Source organism: Alligator sinensis, unplaced genomic scaffold, assembly GCF_000455745.1.
Source record: "Alligator sinensis unplaced genomic scaffold, ASM45574v1 scaffold981_1, whole genome shotgun sequence".
In the NCBI taxonomy this organism is placed as follows: Eukaryota; Metazoa; Chordata; order Crocodylia; family Alligatoridae; genus Alligator; species Alligator sinensis.
In genome coordinates, this window is record NW_005843313.1 from 20663 (window position 1) to 40650 (window position 19988).

Below are 19988 nucleotides of genomic sequence, written 5' to 3' on the forward strand. Positions count from 1 at the left end.
CGATTCTGATTTTGGTGGCTCGTTCACCCAGAGCATCCGGAGCTCTGCACCGTGGAGCCTAGCAACCTCCACGAGACCGTCTGTGTTGTCTGTTTGTAACTGCAACTCAATCAAGCTTTCCAGCCTACACCACTGCCATCTCAGTGTAAGTAAACAATCTTTAAAACTACCAATACGCGTTTGTGCCTAATTCCAGCTCGACGGTCTTCCCTCTCCGCCCCGGCGTGCCCGGGCTGCTGGCCACAGCCCGCGTGCAGCATGAAAAAGGGCTCGGGTCGCTCCCGGCCTGCACAGCCTACATTTGAATGAGTCCAGAGTGGGGGCTTGCACCACCTCTGAGGGGAGTCTGCTTCAGACCTTGGATGCTCGGACCATAAAGAAGTTTCCTTATGTCCAGTCTAAATTGGCCTTCCAGAAGTTTGTGGCCATTAGACCTGGTTATCCCTTGGGGAGCCCTGGTGAACAACTGCTCTCCCCGTTCCTGGTGCACCTGCTTATGTACTTATAGGCTGCTACCAAGTCCCCCCTGAGCCGTCTCTTCTCCAGGCTCAAGAGTCCCGTGTCCCTCAGCCTCTCCTGGTAAGGCTTGCTCTCTTGGCTTTTGATCATGCAGGTGGCTCTCCTCTGGACTCTCTCAAGCTTATCTACATCCCTCCTGAAGTGGGGGCCCAAAACTGGATGCAGTACTCCAGGTGCGGCCTCACTAAGGCCAGGCAGAGCGCGAGGATGACATCCCGGGATTTGCATCAATGGATGCATGCCAGAGTTTGGCTTGCTTTGCTGACCACGGCATCGCATTGGTGGTTCATGTTGATCTTTCGGTCTGTCAAAACCCCCAGGTCTCTTTCGTCATGGTGCTAGCGAGTGTAGTACTGCCGAGCCTATAGATATGATGCTGGTTTTTCCACCCAAGGTGGAGCACCCTGCACTTCTCTGCATTCAGTGCCATCAGGTTTTGGTCCGCCCACCTTGCGAGCCTGTGCGGGTCGGCCTGTATCCCCAACCTGTTCTCCAGTGGGACCGCCTTCCCCCATAGTTTAGTGTCATCCTAAGTTCTTGACGGTTTATTAGTTGATGTATCAGTTTATTTATTTATTGCCTCCTTATGTAGCATGGGTAATTTGTATGCCTTCCCCTGATGTAATGTGTATCTGAGAAGTATTAACCCTTAAGCCACCATTGCAGGTTATGTTGGGTAACATTAATTGGTTTCTTGTATTAGTTTTAGTTATTTTGTAAATAATGAAATTGTGTAAATAGATTTATAACAGTCTGCAAGGTTCTTTCGATTGTCAGGGGAGGCTCTCCACCTGGGGACCCTGCAGCAGCTACCCAGGGAGCTGAGCCAGGCTACTGGTTACCCCAGAAACCCACTTTTCAGGACAGGGCATGGGTAGCATCACGCCCAGGCTTACATTAAAAAAAATATGTAAGTGTTTTTGAAGCCCAGGTAATACTTACAGAGGTGGCTGCTTTGGGGATCTTGAAACATCTTCATTCAGGCCTTCATATCTGAATTGACAAGAGTCTAGAAGAAGCGATTCCAATTGGTGGCAGTTTCTTACACAGAACGCAAGCACCTCTTGATCCATTTGGGTAAATCTATGATAACTTAACTTCACAGCTGTTAAATGACTCAATGCACTTTGCACAAATTTTTCTTCTTGAATTTCATACAAACAGTGAAAATCCTCAAGCTGATCAAGCACTTCAACCGGAGATGAAAAATCTGACCTCTCCCCATGCGAGTCCAAAGGTCTTTGGGGTTTTGTTTTAATCCATTTCAGTAATTCTGGTTTAATTTTCAATGATATTTTGCAGTTCAGTTTTTTCTCAATGTCCTTCATTCTCTCTTCATTTAAGAGACCAAACAGAAATCTCACTGTTAACATTAAATGATTTCTAGATTTCCCATAGTTGGCTAACAAAGCTGCCAAAGCTTTTATGTCATTTCCTGAGCCTTTGTCTACTGCCGCCGCTTCCTCTTCCAGAGCATAAAACAAAGCTGCAAAAAACTCTTGAAAAGACAAGTGGATGAAGCTGTAGAGACATTCACAGTCAGTGCTTTTGTGAAAGAGGTTCTCGTTCAGAAAGAGGGAGTCAGATGTGTCTAAGCCGTGCTTCTTCAGCTCCTCTGCTTCGAACAGGATTTTCTGCCTGCAGACCCCATCTGCAGCCAAGGAGCAAAGTCCTTTCAAGTTAGTTTGTAGGAGTTGCTTTGACTTGCTTCTTGGATCCCTCAGTAAATTGTAAAGGTAGAGCAGGTACACTCCTGTGACTGTTGTCGAAGTCTGTGCAAGTTCCTCACCCTCATCCATCTGCTGCTTGATGACAGTTCAGACGATCCAACAGACAATGGGGACAAAGCACATGGTGAAGAGCATTTCATTTGCTTTTACAAAATTCAAGGCTTTTCTTGCTTTCCCTTTATCGCCAAAATATTTGTCAAAGTATTCTCTCCTCTCAGTTTCTGAAAACCCCAGGATTTCAGCGTAGCGCTCATTGTGCAAGCACTGCCCGAGCTCCTCCACAGCAGCTGGTCTTGTAGTAATGAGTAAGGAGCATTTCTCAAGGACTTTTTTCCAGACTAAACTGCTCAGCACGATTTCCATTGGTTTCTTCTCCCAGGGATCAGAGCACAGACTCTCTTCTGGCTGAGCCAAGGAAAACCTCAGTTCATCAAAACCATCGATTATGAACAGGAGTCTCTCGGGATTCCCCAACATTGCTTCAATCGGTGCATGTCGATCAGGACAATTCCTTAGCATCAAATCTGCAACACTTCCCTGCTCCGTGTCAAAGTTAACTTCTCTGCAGTTTATGTAGAAAACATAATCAAACTTCTCGTTGTAAAGCTTTCCAGCCGCCCAGTCAACCATGATCTTTTTTGCTGTCAGTGTTTTCCCAATCCCTGCAGCTCCCAGCAATACAGCAATTCGCGGAGTTTTCCCCTTCTCATCAGCTGCAAATAAGTCACCAATGGTGAGGGATCTCTCTTGCTCATACATGATTTCTGCATGTCTCTGTCCTGAGGCCATTATTTCATGTTGTCTTTCCGTTCTGGCACGTGTTTCCTTTACAATAATCAGCTTGGTGTATCTGCTGTCTAGAATTACTTTCTCACCAGGAAGAGAGTTCCTGTCTTTTATTACTCCATACTTGTCCTGTATGTGTGCAGTGTACTCCTCCCTGTAACCTGGGCGAGAGACATGAAGCATTAGATATCCTGCAGTAGAAGTTCAGGGTAATAAAACAGTCTTTATTAATGCTGCAATAAAGTTACTTTAACAAGAATAAATGGTGTCTTACCTAATTGTATTGCACATTTCCTCATATAGTATCCCTCAATCAACTAGCTGGAGGTCCTGTAGTGCATCTTTATATCCCACTGGAATTAGGATGCAGGCAAAAATGCTTAGTTTTAAGTCTCTGGGATTGGGAACATCCCGACGAGCGCGCATGAGGGGGTTCCCCAGGGACAGCTAGCAGCAGCTCGTATTTCTGCTGGTACTAGTTGTCTCTGAGGAATGCCCCTGCACATGTGCTCTGGAGGGAGGCAAACTGCTGCAGGTGGGGTAGGGGTCCTGGGGGCCTCCTGGGGCTACGGCGGTGCTGATCTGGGCACGCAGGGCCTGGCTGGCAGCTGGAGCATGCTTTTTTTTTTATACTGGGATTTCCTGGTATCTGTATTTTGCTCCGAGCTGCAAATATGGAGCGCAGAAAACCAAAAAATGTGCATAGGGTGTGTTCTGCAGTGCCTCAAAACACACGTGTGCTTGTGTGGACATGGATTCTGTGTGTATATTCAACAGTCACTTTACTAACTGGTGAAATGAAGCACCCTCTACAGTGAAAGCCAGTAATGCAGGACAAGCAGCAATACAAACCACTTCAGATCAGGGGCCAGCAACTGTTAAAAGCCATGGGCCAGAACAACCTGGCCTCAAACTGGGCAACTTCAGGGGCACATCTACAGTGTGGGCAGGGGGGAGAGGCAGGGAGTTGCCTACGTCTGCACTGGGGTACGGTGCTTCTGGCACTTCTCCCCATCTCTCAGCTTCCTGGTTGCCGTGTGGGCACAGCTTCCAAGTAAGCCAGGGACTGAGCCAGGGGTGGGCAGCTGGAAGCTGTGTCTGTATTGCTGCCACTTCTCACCACCCACCAGCTGCAGAGCAAGCACAGCTGGAAGTTGCCCAGCCCCAGTTCAGTTCCTCACTGCCTGGAAGCTGAGCCTGTGCTGCAGCCAGGAGGATGGGCATGAGGAGTCGTGGTGCTGATGTAGGTGCAGCTTCCAGCTGCCTAACTCTAGCACAACTCCTCGCCGCTCTGCCCCAGCATGGGCATGGGCATGGGCAAAGCCCTCCAACTCCAAGGGGCACATCCAGTGGCTCTACAGGCCATATCTAGCTCATGGAACATATGTTGCTGACCCCTATTTAGGTGACAAAGCAAGAAGGAACATAACAGGAAATTGTGATATTGGGGGGAATAAACTGAAAATGGCTGGGTCCTGATTCATGTTTTCACCTGACTCGTGATCCTGGAATGGCTCCGTCTGGACGTAGAAAACCTGCTCTGGGGTCTGGAAGGACTATGGTCTGAGATGTGCTATTCACTACTCCTATTAGCTAGTCAAACCCTTGGCAGGTCTAGAGGAGCTGCCAGTCGGTGATAACAGTCTTGTTGCAATGTCACATACCTGCTGCTCTTCTTCCATGGGTTTGGTCAAGGCCCAAAGCTGGAAAAGAAATGGCATGGGAGTATTAGAGTTACAGAACCGAAGAGAACAATTGCCCATGGAGGGAAGTGAGAGAAGAGTTTAATTCAGGGACTGCCCAGCAATGCCTGTGGTTTTACCACGATGGGCCCTGCACTGAAAACAGCTCTGTTCCTACAGATGGGCCAGATTCCCACAAGAGCTCGGCACAGGAAGGGGTGCTGAAATCCAGAACTTACTTAGACACTTTGATCAGAGCCAAGCAGGTTTGAAAACATGGCCCCATATGCCTGTCTCACAGCCTGCTCTCCCTCCTCTATTGGGTGCACAAGGCTCACATGGGAGCCCCCAGAAAAATGGGCATTGGCAACACTGGGCAGCTCTTTGAGGTTGGATTTGCTGCTGTGTGAGAGCTGAACAAAACTCCCAGCTACCGCCGCACAGCGCTGCCAAGCTCCGGCACCCTCTCCTTGCCCAGCGCTTCCTGCCCTCACTGCCCCGCTCAGAGCCCCCCAGCTCAGAGTGCCCCAGACTCTTAGCCCACCTGAGGCAGCAGCACCCCTTCCCTTCCAGCCCAGCTCTCCAGCAGAAGCCCCTGGCCCAGTGACCGTGCCCCACAATGCACCTCAACATGACCTTCCTACAAGAGCTTCTGCAGTCTCTTCCCTGCCGGTGCTGCTCTCTCTCCTGCCAGATGCACACCCGCGCTGGGTCCCCACTGCACAAACATCCCCTCCCCGCTCTCGCTTGTAGACCACTTGCCACTCCCAGTTGCCCTGCATCTCCTCCTCCTGCCATTAAATCCCTTTCCAGCTGGGAAATGTGGAGAAAGCCCTGCTCTTTCTTAGGAAGGTGTTGTCATGTGGCTTGTATCTCCTACATATGGGAGATGGGGAAGTGCCTTGTAAGGGGAGGAAATGGAGAAAACTCATCTACTAGACATATTCTGTTCTTGGCTATAACTATTATAGATGAAGTCACCCTATCCATATCAGCCACTCTGCATCACTATATATGATTACATTTCCTCTGGCCAAATCTGAAGAAGTCAAAAACCAGCCTGACGACATTAACTTTTAAAAGGGTGAAATTAAGAACAAAAAATTTAAAACTACAAAGAATTTATTTAGAAAAGCCCGAAAAGGGTTTTGCAATTTTGTTGTTCCTGTTGAGCGAGTTGGCCAGATTCTTGTTGCATTTCCCAGTGCCCAGCAATAGGTTTCTATGTGGAGCCAGCACCCCACAAGAAACTTAGACTGCTCCATAGTTCGGGGAGTAGCAAACTGCTGGCTCTTGCATGTATTTTTTGTTCCTATTATTACTTTCCTGTGACCAGAAAACTCAAAGGGACCTGAGCCTGCAGATATAAAATAGGAGACAGGAAAGCAAGAAACAAGCTAGCTGTGCTGCATGACAAGATCCAAGAAATTATTGAAGTTGAACTTTCTTCCCAAAATGGAAATCCAGATCCCCTCGACCCCAGGAACATAGGAATGGCCAAGGTGCATCAGACTTAGGCTCCACCTGGTCCATCATCCTGTCTCTGACAGGACCCAAGACTAAAATATACAGAGCAAAGTACAGAAAACCGCATAGAGGGCAGCAATGGGTTACACTTTCAACCCCCTTCTCTCTCTCCCCCACCCCAGCACCAGCCTGTCTCTCACCCATTGACTCCTCACTCTACATTTTCACTGACTACCTGTCTTGCATGCACACCAGCCCAGCCTCTGGCTTCTTTACTTCTCATTCCATCCAGGAAGAGCACACACCGACTGCAGAGACTTCCTTAGCCTGATGAAGGGTTTTTGAACCTGAAAGCTTGCTTAATAATTATTTTCCAACTATTTAAGTTGGTCTAATAAAAGATATCAGATTCACCCAAAGAATCTTGTCTGCCAGTTCACAAGAGCTACTGCCCACCAATGCAGGAACAGTTTATTAAGACATAGAGGATTTTGGTTTCTACTAGGTCAGAGCAGTCTCACAACTTGGATAACTTGCACCAGCTCATTTCGAATCCCAAGGAGCATCCAAGCAATGGGGCTGAAATCCAGTTTCTCCTCCCCTGTGACACTCCCTGTATACTGCTCTTTCGGCTCTATGCCCACTGCTCATTCCAGCAGGCTGCAGACATCCCCAGGTAGGGAGCTACAGGCTGCCTTTACTCTCCCCGGGCTAGCAGAGGAGCCAGAGAGGAGTGCTACATTTCAGGGAATCTGTCCCACTGGGCATCTCTGCTGTGAGGATCTTGAACTTCCTGCTGGGATCTAGAGTTTGCTTTTCTTGCCACCAGCCTCTTGTGTCTGCTTCTGAGTTTGTGGTTGCTGCTCTGGGGCACAGCCCTGGGCAAGACTCACAGGCCTTACAGTAACTCCAGGTTTCTTACCTTTCTGTCTTTCCTCTCGCAGTCGGGCAGCGGCGTCCCTGAGATTGACCCGAGTGAAAACTTCAATGGTTACATCTACTGCAGCATCTGCCCCACAGACATCCATGAGGAGGTTCTTGGTGTCTATCCTGTCGGCATCCTCCAGCCGCCCTTGTGGGATCCTGCCCTTTCCCCTAAAGTCAGAGTGTGATAATTCATCCTTAAACCTTTTGAAGTCTTGTTGCAAAAGGTCTTCAAGGGCTTGTAGGAGCAGGTTACTGATTCTGCTGCTCTGGTTTTCCATCCCTTCATATCAGGAAATGAATCTAAAAGAAAATGTAAAATGAAACAAGGTCTGGTGAACAGCTCCTCACCCCAAACCTTATTTGTGGAGCAGTGGCCAACTTCTTTGCAGATTCTTTGCCAGGCTCTGAGGGACTGTCTCCCAAATCCCACCCTCTGGAGGCTAAGCAAGGAGTGCCTGTAAATGAGAACTTTTATCTTTACCTTCACAACACTTAATGGGAGTGCTCAAAATTAGTCAGTACTGGGGCTCCTACTGCCTATTTGATCTTTGTAGTCATTGGATCCTAGCTGCCCCCGCACGCTTGGCGATAGTGCTCATAGGCACATTACTGCCATGCGCCAAAAGGGCAGAACAGCTTCACCCTAGACATTTCTGACTTTCTGCCTTCTGTTCCCAGAGCAACACAGTTCTCTGCAAGAACAAGCCTTTAAATAAGGTCAAAGCTTGTGGCAGGCTGTTAGAACATTTTGAGAAGAGACAAATGGTAGCACAGGGATTTTAAATAATCAAAATTGGAAAACCACCCTCACATTCAAACCAGATACATTTAAGTAATTTGGTTCAGTACAGTGGCACCCTAGGGTGCTGTGGCACCCTGGGGTGCATTGAGAGCCTTTCAAGGGTGATGTGGGCCTAAACAATATCTTAGTGCTGTTATCTTATGAATCATGCTTGTCCATCGAAACCCAGATATTTCAATAGGAATCCATAGCATTAACACATTCGGACTTGTTTTGGTCTTTCTGAGTCTGTGCAGCAGAATAATTGCAATATTATTTTTCTGTAGTCAAAAAACCCACGAAGGCTAAGAGCTGCCATTTTCCAAGCAGTGCCTTGAGTGCATGAATGGGTGTCTGGCATCTAAAAAAGTTCAGAATCATTTCTTGTCAATGCTATTGGTACGACAGTCTGCTACAGAACATGGGATTAAACGATAGATGGGTCTATTCCCCTATTCTTTTCAGTATTTATGACACATTTTTGTGGTGTCTTGTCTCTCCCATATTTTTCTTCATTCTTTATTAAAACTCTGTCTGAAATTGAGAGAAGTGACGTTTGTTCTTTTTCTTTTTAATAAATATATAAAATATATCCATGTCTATATGCATGTGTATATAGGCATAGATACGTGTGTGTATGTATATATATGTGTGTGTGTGTATGTATATTCACACACACACCCTATGCATCTATTTCTGCATTAGTATTTATCTATACAAATGCTAAGAAAAATCTTCAAACCCTATTTTGTTATTCAATGAGCACATCCCAGATGTAGGATAAATGAAAGTGGAGCATATGGCAGCACATCAGCTAAATCCTACTTGACTGTCACATGCCTACATGGCATTTACATTTCCATGAAATGGCAATTTTTGGCCCCTTTCTCCACTTGTGACAGAATAGGTTCTCCATGCTGTGACACAGGGCCATCTCGAGGCTGGTCCAATGACTGGCCCACCTACCTGTCTAGGGCAGTCCACCCACCTGGCTCACCTGCCACACCTTTGATGTCACTCAGAAGTTGATTCTAGGTGGAGGGGGCCCATTTAATGATCTGCTGCCAACGGCTCTGTACCATCCCTACACCATGTCCCATGCCTCACAGATGGTATCACTAGATGGCTCTGGACCCCCATTGGGTCCCACTATACTCCCTACTGACGTTCGGACCCCAACCTGGATCCCTTCTGCTCAGGCGGCCTAACCTCCACCAGGATCCTGGGCTGCAAAACTCCCTACACCCCTTTCCCTCAGCAGTGGCCCCCTCCAGGGCCTTTCACTTTGCAGGCCCTGGCCTTGCCTCTAGGCCAGTTGGGACTTCAGGCCTCTAGCTTCTGGCCATTCCTCATGGTAGGCATCCTTGCCCTTTGACCACCATGGTCCTGGCCCCAGCATGGGCCAGTCGAGGTTCTCTAGCCAGGTTTTTGGGCACCTAGCCCTCTCTCCCACATGAGTCCAATTTCTTGGTTCCTCCAAATACTCTCCCCAAATACTGTCCTGTTTGAGCTTGTGGGCCACATAGTTACTCTCTGGACCCCTCCTAGGCCCATTCTTCCACCCTACCAGGCCTCTCCAACTCACTGGGGCCACTACTCCGCCACCTCGCTGGGGCTCCTGGACCTGATGCCCCTTGGGCCTCAGATGTCTGATGACGTGCCTGTACCCCTTGCCTGTCCCCTCAATGGGGTAACCCAAAAAGTCATGGGGGCTGAAACTATATGGTGCCCCACCGTCAGCTGTCACTGGGGAAGCACAGGAGCGGCATTTCCTGGAGACTACCCTGCCACAGGCCACCCCACCACATCATCCAACCCCAGCATGGTGTAGTTTTAGGTCATTACCCAGAACCAGGAACCTCCTCCGTCCCCATTGTTCCTCCCCTGAACCTCCAGTTGTTCTGGGAGCAACAGCTCTCCGGCTAAGCGATGTTCATCCTTCGACTCCTGCAGCAACTGGCTGGCTCTGCTCTCAGGGCCTGTCTTATACTCTGACTGCCTAGCTCTACACCAATCAGGCAGCCTCCTGGATGCCATGTGACTGCCTGACTGGGTCTGCTGGTTGAGCAGGCTGATCTACAGGCTGCTCCAGCCCTTAAAGTGGCAGGCATCAAGCACCAGATCCTGCTCTGGAAAGGTAAGTGGGGATGTGTAGAGGGGATGTGGAAGTCACCATCCAGCGCAGGGTGTCAAAGGCCTGCAGCAACGCAGCAGCCCTGGACTTCAGGAGGGCTGATTTCAATGAGTTACGGGGATTAGTTGGGGAGGCACTGAGGTCCCGGAGGGGAGGGGAGGGGAGTTGGGTGTCCAAGACGAGTGGTCATTCCTTAAGGAGACGATCCTCCAAGCCCAAAGGGTGATAGTCCCAAAGGGGATCAAAGGGGGCCAGAGCGCTCAAACGCCCCCATGGCTCACCATAGGCATCCAGGAATGTCTCAAAGCTAAAAAGGAGGCATACACCTAATGGAAGGGATGGGCCAGTCACCAGGGAGGATTATACCTCCCTTGCTCAAGATTATAGCAGGGCTGTTAGGAAGGCTAAAGTGGAGACAGAACTGGGACTAGTGAGCTGGATCAAAGATAACAAGAAGGCCTATTTTAAATACAATGGGAGTAAAAAGAAGGTACCGGGTAACGTGGGGCCTCTGCAGGACACGCTTTGCAATCTGGTGGTCGCACTAGATGACAAAGCTAACCTCTTTAACAAATTCTTTGCCTCCATTTTTCTGAGCAGGAATCAGGAAATCCCCACCACTGGGATTCTGGACGGACCCAGGGGAGGCGCAGCCAGGCCCAGGGTCAGTGAGGACCTAGTCAGGGAACATCTGGAGGGACCAGACATGTTCAAATCAGCAGGTCCTGATGATCTCCACCCTAGGGTGCTTAGGGAACTGGCAGAGGTCATTGCAGGACCCCTGGCACAGTTTTACGAAGCACTCATGGTGCTCTGTCGAGGTGCCAGAGGACTGGAAAAGGGACAATGTAGTCCCCATTGATCAAAAAAGGGTAGGAAGGAGGATCCAGGAAGCTATAGGCCCCTTAGTCTTACCTCGGTCCTGGGAAAGCTCTTTGAGAAAAGTATCCAGGAGCACATCTGCAAGGGACCAGCAGGGGAGATTATGCTTTGTTGCAATTAATATGGGTTCATTAGAGGCAGGTCCTGTCAGACCAACCTGGTTGCCTTCTACGACCAGGTCACAAAAGCCTTGGACGCAGGTGTCGCAGTGGACATAGTCTTTCTGGACTTTAGGAAGGCCTTTGACACTGTCTCTCACCCCATTTTCATTAAAAAATTAGGTGACTGTGGTGTTAATGCCTACACAGTCAGATGGGTCGCAAATTGGCTGGAGGGCCGCACCCAGAGAGTGGTGGTGGATGGGTCATTTTTGACCTGGAGGGATGCGGGCAGTGGGGGTCCCCAGGGCTCGGTCCTCAGGCCCGCACTATTCAACATCTTCATCAGCGACTTGGACGAGGGGATGAAAAGCACCTTCTTCAAATTCACAGATGACACTAAGATGTGGGGAGAAGTGGGCATGCTAGAAGAGAGGGACAGGCTACAACTAGAACTGGACAGGTTACAGGGGTGGGCGGATGAGAACAGGATGGGTTTCAATACGGACAAGTGCAAGGTGTTGCACCTAGGGAGGAAGAACCAGCAGCAGACCTACAGGCTGAGGAACTCCCTTCTCATCAGCACAGAGGCAGAAAAGGATCTTGGAGTCACTATTGATTCCAAGATGAACATGGGCCAAAGTGAGGACGTGGTCAGGAAGGCTAACCACACCCTGGCATGCATCCACACATGCATCAAGAGCAGGTCCAAAGAGGTGATCCTTCCCTTCTCTGTGGAATTGGTCAGACCACAGTTGGGGTACTGCGTCCAGTTCTGGGTGCCGCACTTCAGGAGGGATGTGGACAGCATTGAGAGGGTCCAAAGGAGGGCTACTCGCATGATCAGGGGGCAGCAGGGCAGGCACTATGAGGAGAGGCTATGGGACCTGAACCTGTTCAGCCTCTGCAAGAGAAGGTTGAGAGGGGATTTGCTGGCCATCTATAAGCTTGCCAAGGTGGACCAGCAGGCAATGGGATATTCCCTGTTCCCCTGGAGCACTACCGGGAGTAGCAAGGAATAATGGCCATAAGTTGACTGAAAGCAGGTTCAAGCTAGACATCAGAGGGTGCTACTTCACAGGAGAGTGGCTAGGATCTGGAACCAACTTCCAAGGGAAGTGGTGCTTGTGGCAGGCCAGTAGGGGGCGCTCCTGCGTTGAGCCACCCACCTCACTGTGCCTGACCACCTTCCAGGCTCCAAGTGCCTCCCTGGGGTGCCTCCTGTCTGGCTGATCCCCTTCCTGGAGCACACCCGCTAGCCTGGGGGTAACACTGCCACCACACAGGGCTCTGGACTGATTCTGGCTCTGTGCACCCTGGGAAACACAGGCCTAGTAGCCCTCAAGGGGACTTGATTCACTTCAAGAAGTTGGGATGCTTCCCTCAGTCAGAAGCACAAGTAGTGGTCTCCCTTAGTCAGCTGAACCAAAGGGACCCCAAGGCATAATCTAGACCCACACCCAATAAGTCTCCCACACTAGGTATGAAGGAGAACTTTATTGGTTACAGAGGGTAGGGTTACACTAGGGTACAGGGTAGAGCAATAGCAGAGAAATTCCATAGAGCAAACTCCCCTGGCTGGGTAGCCTTTGATCACGCATCTGAGTTACTGCAAGCTATATATCTAGGTGGATCTCAGGTAGCTTACTCACAAGTATCATCCAGAGGCAGGTGGAGATTCCCTCTGGAGGCAGGCGGTTCCTTGATCGTGAGTTTTGAGAGACAGCAAGATTTGAAATACATCACTAGTTGCCGGGCAGACTGGCAGTCTCTAGCCCACCAGGAAGGAAGCCCCTCACCCAGGTATGCGATACTAGTCATACAGGCAGAGAAAGCAGGCTTCCCCCCTCCCTCAGGAATGTGTCCAGCTCAGGTTACCTAAAGAGATAGGGTAAATGTGTCTCCTCTGCTGGGCCCATCCTAATCGCATTGTCACAGAGCAGAGTTTTTGGGGAGAAACAAAGGTGGCTTTCTGCCACAGTGCTCACTCCTGCCCTGGGGGTCTTCAAAAGGAGGCTAGATAATCACCTAGCCAGGGTTGTTTGACCCCAGCTTTCTTTCCTGCCCATGGCAGGGGGGCAGACTTGATGATCTGCTCAGGTCCCTTCTGACCCTACCAACTATGAAACTATCCCCTCCTCTCCAGGGCTGCCTGTGGGTTTGGCTGCTGGGTATTTGTTCAGTGGGCTGTGTGTGTTTTGAGTGCATGCTCTGAGCAACTAGGAGTGCTGCTAGCCGAGCGATTGCTGCCTGTGCCAGACAAGAGCCTTAGTGAGGGGGTGGAGCCAGGCCCAGCATGTTATAAAAGGAGACTCTGGAGCAACCAGGGAGTGAGGGAACAGGGGAAGCAAATAGGCCAGTTCCTCAATCAGTTTGACACCCTCCTTTTTGCAAGCCTTCAAGGTAAACTTTCTTTCATAAAGAGTAGCTAATCAGCAAATATTTAGTGTAAGTGGCTATAATTCAGCAGTGAGACCAATACTTAAGCCCCTTACTTAACTGGAGTCCCAGCCGAGGCGGGAGGGAGGGTGTTCACTAGAGGGTTGCCTGGAAACTCTCTCTCATCCTCCTTCAGCCTCCTGTAAACTTGGGAAGTGGAAGGAGGGGAAAGGGAACCTTTCAGGACCAAGGAGCAGTGAACAGGCCGGCTTACAGGGGAGTTTGCTAGGGAAGGTGCTTGGAGAGAGGGGCAGGAAGAGAAAGGCAGCAGATTGAAAGTCCCAGATAAATGGGTGGAGGAGCAAAAGTTTTTCAATCACAGGGCCTGGTTCTAATGCGGGACGTCAATCACCCTGACATCTGCTGGGAAGACAACACAGAAGTGCACAAGCAATCAAGGAAGTTTTTGGAGAGTGTTGGGGCCTAATTCCTGGTGCAAGTGTTAAAGAGGTCAACTAGGGACCATGCACTTGTTGACCTGGTGCTCAAAAGCAGGGACGAACTGGTGGGGAATGTAGTAGTGGATGGCAACTTGGCCGTAGCAACCACAAGATGATTGAGTTCAAGATTCTGAGGAAAGGATGAGGGTTTGGAAAGCAGAGTAAGCACCCTGGACTTCATAAAAGCAGACTTTGACACAGTCAGGGAAGTGATGGGCAGGATCCCCTGGGAGGCCAGTCTGAGGGGCAGAGGAGTCTGGGAGACTTGGTTGTATTTTAAAGAAAACCTACTGAAGGTACAGGAACAAACCATCCTCATGTGCAGGAAGAATAGCAAATGTGGCAAGCAACCAGCTTGGCTTAGCAGACAACTCTTCAGTGAGCTAAAATATAAGAAAGAAGCTTACAAGAAGTGGGATCTTGGACAGAAGACTAGGGACTAGTACAAGGGTATTGCTCAGGCATGTAGGGGTGGAATCAGGAAGGCCAAACCGCAATTGGAGTTGTAACTAGCAAGGGATGTGAAGGGTAACAAGAAGGTTTTTTACAAGTGTACAGACTGGCAGCTTGGAAAGCAGCATCTGGCTGGTAAGTCTGTTGTGGGGGAAGAGGTGTGGGGGAGGGAAGGAGGAGGGGGGCCAGATTGAGGTCCCTGCAGTGAGGGAGAGAGGGGCTGGGGCAGGAGTTGCCCAAACAGAGCAGGGCACAGGGCAGAGCAGGGCATGGGATGGACCACGTGGCTCATCTCGGGGAGCCCAACCAAGAGTAGATAGCTGAACCCCAAGAAGGCCAGGTAGGACACGGGAAAAGATTGAAGAATGTGGCCTGGATACGTGGGTTTGCAGGCAGTTGGCATATGGCTACCTGGGTTAATAATAATATGTTCCCAGCATGAGTAGGTACCCCCTTAAGCATAAAAAGAGCACTCCCAGAGTTGGGGTGGGACAACTGTTGGAGGGGACAGTACCCCAGTGAAAGAGAGGACAAAGGAGACAGTCCCTGTGAAGGTGACATAGGGGCAAGGAAGTTGCAGGAGGCTCCAGAGGCCTGACTGGCAGCAACTAGACCATGACAGTCAGAGCACAGACCACTGAGGACAGCTGCAAGAGGCTCACCCACCAAACCCACGAACAAGCTAGAAGTTGCTCCAGTACAAGACATCGAAGACAAGTTTTACCACAATTCAGTAAGTAAGAGATGGGGAACTAAGATCACAGCAATTCTGAAGAAAGAAGGGTGTTTATTAGTAATCTCCTTCAACATGTGCACTGGTGAACTAGTAAGGATCAATTAAGAAAAGGACTTATACTACTGAGTGGTTAGCAGGAAGGTGGCAGAGTAAAAAGGACTTGACAGGTGAGGTTTGAAGATCTGATATCTCTGCCAGGTCCTGGTCTGGTATTCGGTTCCTTGATGCCGGGGCACAGGCTCATATGGAAATGTTCCCAGGGACTTAAGTATAAATAGGATTCCTTCCCGTTGCACCACAAGACACCTAGGGCATGAACTAGCCCTTATCCTCCATGTCTATCAAGACCTTTACAAGAGTGGCTTCCAAGTCCACAGTTCCTCCCAAATCTGAAGCACCAAAGAGCAGTGGGATGGTTCTGGCCTGTCTCTCTATAGGAGAAGGTCTCCTCTGTCACAACCCAAAGTTGTGGTTTTTTGTTTGTGTGTGCTTTGGCACTGCTAAATTATTTTCCCGCTAAATGCAGCTTCTTTGCACGGTGGAGTTTTCTCCTGCAGAAGAGAACCCCGGTGCAACGGAGAATTTCCCGCCAATTTGAAGCTTTCTTTGCATGGTGCATTTCTTTTGCATCTAAGAAATGCTCGGTGCAAGGAGTTCCCGCCATTTGTATGAGAATTCGTGCCACATTATTGGCCAGTTCTAAAATATGCACACGTGGCGGCTATGGCTTGTTAGCCATATAAAGAGCTTGGGTGGTTTCTGCCCAAGTCAGAGTGAGAAAGAGAAAGAAAACCCTCACCTTGCGTGAAGATCTCTAAGCGCTGCGGATCCAACGCATTTCTTAAAAGGCAATAGAGGCCTGACCAGCCTCTGGCCTCTCCCTGTCGCCGATAGATTCCTGGACATATCCCTTCCTGCACGAGAAACAAACAAACCTGCGGAGCTTCAACAACTCCGTGGGAGAGAGCGAACTTGTCGTACAAGCCCACGGAGCTTCAACAACTCCGTGGGAGAGAACGAATTTGTCGTAGTCCTCTAATGTGGATTTAAGCGGAGCTGTACCTGAAAAACTGTCTAGCCTACACCATGACCACCTTTTTTGGAAGTAAACGATCTTTAAATCAACCACTACGCGTCCGTGACTAATTCTAGCTCGCCCCGGTCTTCTCCGACCCCGCGTGCCCGGACTGCTGGCCACAGCCCGCGTGCACAAAAGGGCCCGGATCGCCCCCGGCCTGCACACGGCGACGAGGATGGGATCAGGAGAGGACACGTTAGAGCTAGAATTGGTTAAGAACTGCCCTTGGTGCGATAACCAACGCCAAGTGAAAAGCTTTGAGGAACTGAAAGCGCATATTGCTTACCACCAGGTGGGCGGAACGGGTGAGAGATTTGTAAGCGGACGCCTGTCGCTGAAGGGAGAAGAGGGAGTCTCCAAAGACGGAGCCCCGAGAGAGAGGGAAGTGTATTTGCTCCCCGCGGCGTTCGGGTGTATAATGAGAGACGAGCGGGTCCTGTTCAGGCCCCTCGATACTGTGTCCCTCGCCAGAGTTGACCTGGCGGGCGAAGCGAACCCGACCTTCACCCGGGAGTGTGCCCGATGCCTACGATATGCTCGGGAGAGTGAAGAACCGGTGCCAATCGGCCGGTTCCCTCCCCTCATGGTGGCTAGATTAAGGGGTCGCGAGCTTCCATCTGAGCTCCGCGAAGATCTGGAGACGCAGGAACGCGCCACAGATGAGAGGGTGGCCCCGCAGTACGACAAGGGGGGAGAGTTAAGTGCAACTTTTCGTACGATTACTAATTTAATGCACAAGAATTTAAGTTTAAAAACCCAGCTGCAGATGGCTATTCAAGTGGTCAAAGAAGCGGCTGAGAGAAAGGAGCCTGAAACGCCAGCCCAAGATGGCACCGAGCAAGAGGGAGACCGCATGGAAGAACCGGAAAAGAAGGGTGGAGCTTCAGAGGAACACGCGAGAGTTCAGTGAGCAACTCTGCTCATCGATGCAGCGTTGTCTCCGGCAACTCCGCCTAGCGATGCAGCGACGCCCCTACCGACCACGCCTTCCTGCCGACGAAGGAGAGAATCGAGCGGAGGAGTGCATCCGCTCCTTCTGGCCGAAGCAGTTCAGCCTATGACAACATCAACTCCCGAAAGAGCAGCTTTCCCTGCAACAACGACTAACCGAGTTGCTACTGCCCACTATGCTCGCACCAGAACTGAACTACAGGATTTATGCAGAGAATCAAGAATTCAACCTGAAGAGACTCTAGCTGTGTGGTTAGGACGTTTGGTCATGGAACTTGGATCCAACTTGCTGAACCAGGAAGAAGCAAGCTTCTTAGTCAGACAAGCTTCGTGGAGTAGAGGACATGTCACTGACATCGACATGATAGCTGTCAACGTTCACTGGCCTATTCCACTGCCAGCGCTTGTTGCAGGACTGATTATTCAAAAAGCCCGCGTATGGCATGAAGGGCAGCCAGAATATACCGGCGCAGAGCATCTCATGCTAGCAATTATTGGAGTCTCGTACTGTGCCTGGAACCCCAGAGCATGTGCGCTGGGACTGACATCACTCCAGCGAATAAGACCATGGCCTCACCGTCATCTACGAGATCCTGGAACCGTTCCAGTAACCGTTCACAGCTTAGACAGTTGCCTCGAGATTTATGGGCGAAAAAACATCGTCGTCCTCCGAATTCTGCTCAGCCCAATGGTGAACCAACCTGTAAGCAATCTTCTTTGTCAGTTGTCACGACTGCGTATCCTGATGGAGCCAAGATTATCTCTTGATCAGGACTGTCGACACCCGACTGGACTTCAAGGCACCAGACGTCGTGAATCCGATCTTCCACCACTGCCACCGAGAACCCTAGAGGAGCAATACATGTTTGGATTTCTCCTACAGCGTTCTGGACTCAACAAGCGGCAGCTTCGGATTTTAGGGGACGCAGGCCAATGGCATTGGCCTATGAGTTAGGTTTCCATTATTTAGAGGAGCCAGATGATGGATCCTCAACGATTTCGTCCAATTGAGAATATAAGCCATGAAAATTTTGTAAATCTGTTGAATAAGATCATTAATCTATTTTTTCGAGAGTTTTCTGTTTACAGATCCGAGATTCAGAGCGCGTGGCGAAGAGGAGCCCTAAGAGGGATGACATCACCGAAAGAAGTGAGGGCCTGACGTACGACTTTGCCATGACGCCCACTGAAGCCCTGATTGTGCAGTTTTGTTATGAATCAGATTATGTGTTTGTGTTGATTATTGTTTCTTGATTATTAAGTAACTCAATCCCAGGACAGCGAATCTTATGTTTGTTTATTTGTTTGTTTGCTTATCTGTTTGTTTGACGACTTACGACAAAGCTCTAGATCACTAGAATGATAAGTGTATAGCATAATTTAGCTATGCCTTCAGCAAGGGGGGATGTCACAACCCAAAGTTGTGATTTTTTGTTTGTGTGCGCTTTGGCACTGCTAAATTATTTTCCCGCTAAATGCAGCTTCTTTGCACGGTGGAGTTTTCTCCTGAAGAAGAGAACCCCGGTGCAACGAAGAATTTCCCGCCAATTTGAAGCTTTCTTTGCATGGTGCATTTCTTTTGCATCTAAGAAATGCTCGGTGCAAGGAGTTCCCGCCATTTGTATGAGAATTCGTGCCACATTATTGGCCAGTTCTAAAATATGCACACGTGGAAGCTAGCGATTGGCTTGCTAGCCGTATAAAGAGCTTGGGTGGTTTCCACCCAAGTCGGAGTGAGAAAGAGAAAGAAAACTCTCGCCTTGCGTGAAGATCTCTAAGCGCTGCGGATCCTTGCGGACCCAACGCATTTCTTAAAAGGCAATAGAGGCCTGACCAGCCTCTGGCCTCTCCCCGTCGCCGATAGATTCCTGGACATATCCCTTCCTGCACGAGAAACAACCGAACCCACGGAGCTTCAACAACTCCGTGGGAAAGAACGAACTTGTCGTAGCCCTCTAACGAGGATTTAAGCGGAGCTGTACCTGGAAAACTGTCCAGCCTACACCACGACCACCTTTGGTGTAAGTAAACAATCTTAAAATCAACCACTATGCGTCCGTGACTAATTCTAGCTCGCCTCCGGTCTTCTCCGACCCCGCGTGCCCGGGCTGCTGGCCACGGCCCGCGTGCACAAAAGGGCCCGGATCGCCCCCGGCCCGCACATCCTCCAGAGAAATGTCCAAAGGCAAGTGATCAGCAAATGGTTTCTCACCACGATATTCATCCAAAGTAACTTTCTCTCTGTAGATATGCAGAAACAAGGGGGCCAAAAATCTGACTTTGATGACAAATGTGATATTATTATTACAGATATCCAGTGACTCGGCCATTCGCGAGAAGAGATTCTGTTATGTATCTGTCTGTCCATGTGGAGGTACATCCCTCTGCGCACTCCAGCCCCTCCAACACTCCCTGCATAGGCAGCAGGTCACAGCTTGTGCCTAATTTCAACAGCTTCAGGAAGGAGAACTCCTAGCACATAGATGCTCCTACTTCACCAGGCACTACTACTGTCTCCTACAATACACTCACTCATGGAAGTCTCCTTCAAGAGGCCAGGGAGGTGTACAAGGGTGATAGCATGGTGTGCAGCACAAGGACAATCAAGCCCCTTCTTGTCCCATCTGAGGGCACCCAAACACACCTAGTTCTCCAAGCTGCCAGAACAGGGCACAAGCCGCACTGCTGCAGCCCCGCTTGGAGGGTGAGCTGGACCTGGCTGCCAGAACCCCTAAACTGCCACAAGTTCTCCACTGCACAGAGCCCCTTTCCTGGCCCAGAGAGATAATTAGTAGGGTTTGCACCATGGGAAAGATCTTCTGGAGACAGAGAGCATGGAAGGGGAGCTGCCACTGAGTGCTGGAGGGGAGTGCAGAACAAGGGGG

The 19988-nt window shown here is 49.8% G+C and overlaps 1 protein-coding gene across 1 annotated transcript in view; it reads right to left on the bottom strand.

Moving 5' to 3' along the window:
• Window positions 1–1483: 1483 nt before the first annotated feature.
• Window positions 1484–19988, bottom strand: part of LOC102382702 (NACHT, LRR and PYD domains-containing protein 3-like) — a 25833-nt gene continuing 7328 nt past the window's right edge. Inside the window, exons 2-4 of the mRNA XM_014527122.2 lie at window positions 7107–7411; window positions 4700–4738; window positions 1484–3196 (exon numbers count right to left, since the gene is read on the bottom strand). Of these exons, the coding sequence (XP_014382608.1) occupies window positions 2337–3196; window positions 4700–4738; window positions 7107–7389 (1182 nt within the window). The 5' untranslated portion in view covers window positions 7390–7411 and the 3' untranslated portion in view covers window positions 1484–2336. The remainder of the gene's footprint in view (window positions 3197–4699; window positions 4739–7106; window positions 7412–19988) is intronic.